The sequence below is a fragment of the Propithecus coquereli genome, unplaced genomic scaffold (assembly GCF_000956105.1).
Source record: "Propithecus coquereli isolate 6110/MARCELLA unplaced genomic scaffold, Pcoq_1.0 Scaffold189, whole genome shotgun sequence".
Taxonomy (NCBI): domain Eukaryota; kingdom Metazoa; phylum Chordata; class Mammalia; order Primates; family Indriidae; genus Propithecus; species Propithecus coquereli.
This window is the reverse complement of record NW_012143745.1, coordinates 468,196-476,416: the sequence shown is the minus strand read 5'-3', so window position 1 is coordinate 476,416 and position 8,221 is coordinate 468,196. Positions and strand designations below refer to the sequence as shown.

The 8,221-nt window shown below is 36.2% G+C and overlaps 1 protein-coding gene across 1 annotated transcript in view; it reads left to right on the top strand.

Moving 5' to 3' along the window:
* REV3L (REV3-like, polymerase (DNA directed), zeta, catalytic subunit) overlaps window positions 1-8,221 on the top strand; it is a 178,973-nt gene that overhangs the window by 82,740 nt on the left and 88,012 nt on the right. The window contains exons 4-5 of the mRNA XM_012642842.1: window positions 195-355; window positions 7,784-7,880. Of these exons, the coding sequence (XP_012498296.1) occupies window positions 195-355; window positions 7,784-7,880 (258 nt within the window). The remainder of the gene's footprint in view (window positions 1-194; window positions 356-7,783; window positions 7,881-8,221) is intronic.

The following is an 8,221-nucleotide window of genomic DNA, read 5'->3' as shown; positions in this document are numbered from 1 at the left end:
ATTCAGAACATGCTGCTTACTTTAAAACTTGATTTAAGCTTTTAATTACTAACAAAATACAAATTTCCACTAAAATTGAAATACAAATTTTGTGCACTCATATCTGTTTTCTTCTCTATGTTTGTGTAATCATTGTTTCATTTAACATTTTAGGGAACATAATTTTATGATATAACTTGTTTTTTCTAATTTAGGATATGTGAACTTTTGCAAAGTGGAGCCATAATGAATAAATTTTACCAGCCTCATGAAGCACATATTCCCTACCTCCTACAGCTCTTCATTGACTACAATCTTTATGGAATGAATTTAGTAAATCTGGCTGCTGTCAAGTTCCGAAAAGCAAGAAGGAAAAGTAAGGTTAATTAAGCTTTGAAACCAGTGTTATATAATCAATGATTTATAAAATAATATTAAATATGTATTTAGAAAATAAGTTATGTGACTAAAGAATAAAAAAGAACATATGCAAAGTGGGATTAGAGATTATCGGGAAAAACATCTCAGGAAAAATTTGGGAGAGAGCAGCTTTGTGAAGATTAATTCACATATCATACTATTTACTCATTTAAATAGGAAAATTTGATGGCTTTTAGTAAACAGGCATACCTTGGAGGTATCGCAGGTTTAGTTCCAGATCAGATCACCTTTACATTGCTCAGAAATTGATATGTATTGTGATTTTTTTTAACCTCAAACTTTGTTACTTTTCATATTTTAGGTGTAGTATATGATGTATTATTAATACACTTTCAGAAATCTCTATGGTTGTTACAGCCACGTTACTTATAGTCACTTTCCAGGTGATGTGAATAGCTACAGGTTAACGGAGATGTTGGTCCCTCAGCACTCCAAATACAGAACATTCCATCATCCTGAAAGAAATCCTGTACCCGTTAGCAATCACCCCCAAGCTTCCCATGCCTCCTACCCCTAAACAACCGCTAATCTACTTTCTGTCACTGTATATTTGCCCAATCCTGCACATTTCATATAAGTGGAATCATATAATATGTGGGGTTTTTCTCTACTTAGCATAATGTTTTTAAAGCTCATCAGTGTTGTAGCATGTATCAGTATTTCATTCCTTTTAATGGACAAATAACATGCCATTGTGTAGTGGATATACTACGTTTTGTTTATACCTTCATCAGTAGATGGACATTTTGGGTTGTTTCCATCTTTTGGCTATTATAAACAATGCTGCTGTCAACATTCATGTACAAGTCTTTGTGTAGCCATATTTTTTTTTTTTTTTGAGACAAAGTCTTGCTCTGTTGCCTGGGCTAGAGTGCCGTGGCATCAGCTCATGGCAACCTCAAACTCCTGGCTTTAAGCAATCCTCTGCCTCAGCATCCTGAGTAGCTGGGACTTCAGGCATGTGCCACCATGCCCGGCTAATTTTCTCTGTATATTTTTAGTTTTCCAGCTAATTTCTTTCTATTTTTAGTAGAGACAGAGTCTCACTCTTGCTCAGGCTGATCTTGAACTCCTGACCTTGAGTGATCCTCCTGCCTCGGCCTCCCAGAGTGCTAGGATTACAGGCGTGAGCCACCGCACCCGGCCAGTGTGTAGCCATGTATTTTTGTCTCTCTTGGACTTATACCTAGGAGTAGAATTTCTGAGTCAAATGTTCTACTATCTTTTGCTTTTTATTCTCATTGGATTCCTTCTACTTCTCTTAAAACAAAATGAAACTAATATTTTTCTTCCAACCCTAATGTCTTTTCTAACTGCCATTATCTTTTCTTTTCCGTCACTGCCAAACTTCTTGAACCAGAGGTTAGCTTTTTCTTTTTTCTTTCTCTTCTCTCTCTCTTTTTTTTTTTTTTTTTTCAGTTTTTTAGTTTACCAGCTATTCTCTTGTGGTTTAATTCTTTCTGTTTCTTCTACTGTACCCAAACTGTACTCTGAAAAGTCATGAGGAAGGATTTTTTGTTTCCTTGAATAATGGGCTAGGTTGTTGGGATCAACCTTCCTGCTAAAAACAATTTAAAGTCCATGTAAAATTGAAAGAAAAAAGTCTTAAATGTATCAAAGAGTTTACAAACAGTAAAGAAGTACAGGCCAAAAGGGAATAGAGTGCTGAAAGCAACCTCCTCTGAGGACATTTGCAAATCCTGGAACATTTAGAATCTTCTTTGAGACAACCCTACCAGGTGAGAGAGACAGAAAGCAAAACCTAGGTCCTGCCTGGCAGGTCAGAACCCTCCGCAGGGTAGGATGGGTCCTCAAATAGGTATGCCCTTCAGCTGAGCACAAACTGGGAAGTGGAACACCTTTGAGATATTTCTTCAGTCCAGTTTGAATCCCCTGGAACCAAAAGAGATTCCCAAAGTATAAAACTTGAGCTGAGGGGATACTGATTTGGAAATACAGTCAGGTCTGGCAGAAAAAGCAAATGAAAATCTTCCCTAGAGGAAATTATCTTTATTATAGGTCTCAAATTATACCTAAAAGTAAAATTTCAAGTGTAATATGTTCAGCACACAATTTAGAATATACCGGATACAAAAGAACACTAACCTCCATGAGTAAAACCTAGCAAACACACACATATACCCTAGACCTGCAATAAATTACAGATAACGGAATTAAATGCAAATTGAAAACTGCATTTAAATATTTATCAAATGGTCATGCTATTTGCAATGCTCTATTGTACAATGTTGTATTCACTAATAGTTTTGTTTGGTCTCTCTAACATGCCATTAATATCCTTATATGGAACAACTTAGATGCAATAAAACTTTTTTTTTTTTTTTTTTTTTTTTTTTGAGACAGAGCCTCACTCTGTTGCCCTGGCTAGAGTGAGTGCCATGGCGTTAGCCTAGCTCACAGCAACCTCAAACTCCTGGGCTCAAGCGATCCTCCTGCCTCAGCCTCCCGAGTAGCTGGGACTACAGACATGTGCCACCATGCCCGACTAATTTTTTTCTATATATTTTTAGTTGTCCAGATAATTTCTTTCTATTTTTTAGTAGAGACAGGGTCTCGCTCTTGCTCAGGCTGATCTCGAACTCCTGAGCTAAAACAATCCGCCCGCCTCGGCCTTGCAGAGTGCTAGGATTACAGCCGTGAGCCACCACGCCGGCCTAAAACTTTTTTTAAAAAGAGAATGTTTTGTGGTGACAATTTATATTAATTATTAGATTTTTATTTTAAATACACAAAGATTGAAGCATTGAGACCAGCATGTTCCTCCCTTTTAAGTAGACCAAAATAATTCATTTGTTCATAACTAATTCTTCTAGATAATAACCTGAAGTTTAGATGACAATTTATAATTTACTAAATGCTAATTTTTCTTATCTCTTCAATCTCTTAGAATAGTTTAAAATCCCCATAGCAAAACAAATTATGGGAATGAATAGCTCTCCCTTGGTCCTTAGGATCCCCAAGAGGGAAATTATCTAATGAAGGATGAGGTAAGGTTTGGCCTTTTCTCCATGGAGACTGAAAAGGAAAGAAAGAGGGAAGATAAAATAAAAGCAGGAGAGAGACAAGTGCCCGCTGCCTAACTTCCTTCCCTACAGGGATTATAGCCTCCTAGTTATCCCCCATCTCAATGAAGGCTGTATTATTTCATCTCTAGGATTTACTCCTTTTTTACAGTGTAGATATTTTTAAGAGTAAAGGATTAAGGAGTCCCATTACCCAGTTTTAAGACTTAGTGTAAACCACAGTAATCAAGACAGCATGGTACTGGTGAAAGGATGGACACATAGACCAATGGAATAGAGTAGAGCCCAGAAATAGACCTATATTTGAAATAGCCTCTAATTTGTCCATTATACTCAGCTTAACTTTGACAGAGGCACAATGGTAATTCAGTGGAGAAAGGGACAGTCTTTTCACCAATAGTGCTTGAATCATTGGATGTTCATATGCTAGAAAATAAAAATAAGAACCCAGACATAGGCTTCAAACGTTAAATAAAAATTAAAATATTGCACAGACTTAAATGTAAAACTATCAAACTTCTATCAGAAAATAAAGGGGAAATCTGCCCAACCTTGGGTTTGGCAATGAGGTTTTAGATAAAACACCAAAAACATAATCCTTGAAAGGAAAAATTGATAAGTTGGATTTTGTCAAAATTTAAAACTTTGCTCTGTGAAAACAAGGTTAAAAGAATGAAAAAACAAATTACAGACCAGGAGAAACTATTTGGAAATTACATACCTGATAAAGGACTTGTATGTAAAATATATAGGAATTTATAAAAATCAACAATAGGAAAGCAAACAACCTGGTTAAAAATTATCAGAAGACCTGAACAGACACTTCACCAAAGAAGAAGATATAAGGACAGCAAACATGTAAAAAGATGATGTTCAGCATTATGTGTCCTTACAGAAATGCAAATTAAAAGCACAAAGAGCTACCACTATACATGTGTTAGTTTGGCTAAAATTCTAAAGACTAACAATAACAAATGCTGGCCAGGATGTGGAACAATAGCAACTCACTTTCATTGCTGGTGAGAAGGCAAACTAGTGTAGTCACTTTGGAAAACAGGTAGTTTCTTACAACGTTAAGCATAGACTTAGAAGGTGACCCAGCAATTATATTCCTAGGTGTGTTTACCTAAGTGATTTAAAACCTAAGTCCACCCAAACCTGAACACAGATGTTTATAGCAACTTTATTCATAATTGCTAAAAATCTAAAGCAATTGAGATTTCCGCTCAACAGGAGAATGGATAAATTGTTGATACTATTCAGTGATGAAAAGAATAAGCTATGGATTCTCAAAACATGGATTAATCTTTAAAGTATTTTACTGGGTGAAAGAAACCAGACTCAAAAGGCTACAAACTGCATGATTTTATGACATTCTGGAAAAGACAAAACTACAGAAATGGAAAATGGATTATTGGATGCCAAGGATTAGGAGAGAGGGGAGTGTTGACTGCAAAGGGGATATACAGGGTCTTTAGAGTAAAGGAATTCTGTATGGTTCTGGGGTGGTAGAAACATGATTATGTGTTCATCAAACCCATACAACTGTACTTCACTAACCTTAACCAAGTGACGAAGCATAATGTCACCAGTGATGTCATGTAGATATCATGGACCCCCTCATGATATGATTACAAGAGAACTTCACCTCTGTGATATTCTTTCCAAAAAACCCATAAATCCAGTCTAATCATGAAGAAAAACATCAGATGAACCCAGACTGGGGATTGTTCTGCAGGTTACCTCTCAATACTCATGACTTGTCAAGGTCAAGAAAAACAAGGAAAGACTGAGAGGAGATTGGGGAGACATGGCAACTGAATGCAACGTGGTACCCTAGATTGGATCCTGGAACAGAAAGAGGATATTAGTGGAAAACTGGTGAAATTTAAATAAAATGTGTCATTTATTTAAAAGTGATCTGATAAACATAGATTGCAAAAAATCTTCAAAACGCTAGCAAGCCGAATCCAACAACACATAAAAAAAAAAAAATACACTATGAACAAGTGGGATTTATCCCAGGGATGAAAGGATGATTCAACATATGCAAGTCAATAAATGTGATATGTCACATCGACAGAATTAAGGACAAAAACCATACAATCATCTCGGTCAGTGCAGAAAAAGCATTCAATAAAGTTCAACATTCCTTCATGATAAAAACTCTCAACAAATTAGGTATAGAAGAAACATACTTCAACATAATAAAGGCCATATATGACAAACCCACAGCTAACATCATATTGAATGGGGAAAAGCTGAAAACCTTTCATCTAAGAACTGAATAAGGATGCTCACTATCACCACTTCTATTAAACTTAGTACTGGAAGTCCTAGCGAGAGCAATCAGGCATAAAAAGCATTCACATTGGAAAAGAGGAAATCAAATTGTCTCTCTGCAGATGATATGATCTTGTAGGTAGAAAAATCTAAAGACTCCACCAAAAAACTGTTAGAACTGATAAATGAATTCAGTAAAGTTGCAAAATACAAAATCAGCATAAAAAAATCAGTGGCATTTCTATACACCAATAAGGAACTAGCTGAAAAGAAACCAAGAAAGCAATCTCACTTGCAATAGCTATGAAATTTAAAAATTCCTAGGAATAAATTTAACCAAGGAAGTGAAAAGTCTACACAAGGAAAAACTACAAGACACTGATGAAAGAAATTGAAGAGGACACAAATGGAAAGACATCCCATGCTTCTGGATTGGAAGAATTAATACTGCTAAAATGATCATACTACCCAAAGCAATTTACAGATTCAATGCAGTCCTTAACAAAATACCAATGATGTTCTTCACAAAAATAGAAAAAACAATCCTAAAATTCATATGGAACCACAAAAGAACCCAAATAGCCAAGGTAAAAGAACAAAGGTGGAGGCATACTATCTGACTTCAAAATATGCTACAAAGCTGTGGTAATCAAAACATAACGATATTGGTATAAAAACAGGCACATCAATGAAACAGAATAGAGAAACCAGAAATAAAAACATGTATTTTCAGCCAACTGATTTTTAACAAAGATTCCAAGAATGTACCTGGGGGGAAGCACACCCTCTTCAATAGATGAGGCCAGGAATACTGGATATCCATATACAGAAGAATGTCTCTCACCATATACAAAAATCAAGCCAAGATTAATTAAAGACTTAAATGTAAGAATCGAAACTATAAAACTGCTAGAAAAAGAAACATAGGGGAAACCCTCTAAAGACATTGGGCTAGGCAAACATTTTATGGCTAAGACCTCAAAAGCACAGGCAACAAAAGGAAAAATAGACAAATAGGACTATATTACACTAAAAAGCTTCTGCACAGCAAAGGACACAATCCAAAGAGTTAAGAGACAACCTATTGAGTGGGAAAAAATATTTGCAAATTCATACAACAAAGGACTAATATCCAAAATAAACAAGGAACTCAACTCAGCAGGAAAATGAGCCACCGCATCCAGCTACTTGAGAGGCTGGCATAGGAGGATTGTTTGAGACCAGGGGTTCAAGTCCAGCCTGGGCAACAAAGACCCCATCTAAAAAAAGTTGGGCTGGGCATGGTGGCTCACACCTATGATCCTAGCACTTTGGGAGGCTGCAGGAGGATTGCTTGAGGCCAGGAGTTTGAGCCTGGACAATGTAAGCGAGACCCCCTCCCCTTCTACAAAGAATTTTAAAATAACTGGGCATGGTGGCATGTACCTGTAGTCCCAGTTACTCAGGAAGCTGAGGCAGGAGGATTGCTTGAGCCCAGGAATTCCAGTTGTAGTGGGCTGTGATCATGCGAGTGCACTGCAGCCTGGACACCAATGTGAGGCCCTAGCTCTATAAATAAATACATAAGTAAGTAAGTTAATCTTGTAGAGGTAGACAGTAGAATGACAGTCACCAGAGGCTGGGAAGGGTGTGAGAATGGGGGAGGGTTGAAGAGAGGTTGGTTAATGGGTACAAACAGATAGAAGAAATAAGTTCTAGTGTTTGATAGCACAGTAGGATACCTATAGTTAATAACAGTATATTGTATATTTCAAAATAACCAGAAGAGAAGATTTAAAATGTTCCCAACACAAGGAAATGATAAATGGTTGCAGTGATGGATAGTGTAAATACCCTTATTTGATCATTACACATTATCTGCATGTATCAAAATAGTATATATACCCCATAAATATGTATAAATATTATATATATTGATTAAAGGGAATCTAAAATTTATGAGTAATAAAATTTAAGAGAATGTTTACCTTTTTTACAAAGGTAATTATATGCAAATTTAAAGTAGAATTTATTTTCTTTTACCTTTTTATTCCTAGGTGTCACATTGCATGCAACTGGATCATGCAAGAATCGGTTATCAGGAAATTCTCTTGGTGGTACTTTATTTCGGTGGGAAGAAGATGAAATACCAAGGTTAGTTAATGCTACAAAGGAAATGAAGATTTTACATATATCCTAATTGTGATCAGAAATTGGTGATTACCATAATTAAATTTTAACCTTTTATTATATTGAATCTTTTTAATCTATAAGTTTATCAAAAAAAAGCAAATCTCGGCCGGGTACGGTGGCTCACGCCTGTAATCCTAGCACTCTAGGAGGCTGAGGCGAGTGGATCGTTTGAGCTCAGGAGTTCCAGACCAGCCTGAGCAAGAGCAAAATCCCGTCTCTGCCAAAAAAATAGAAAGAAATTAGCTGGACAACTAAAAATATATAGAAAAAATTAGCGGGGCATGGTGGCGCATGCCTGTAGT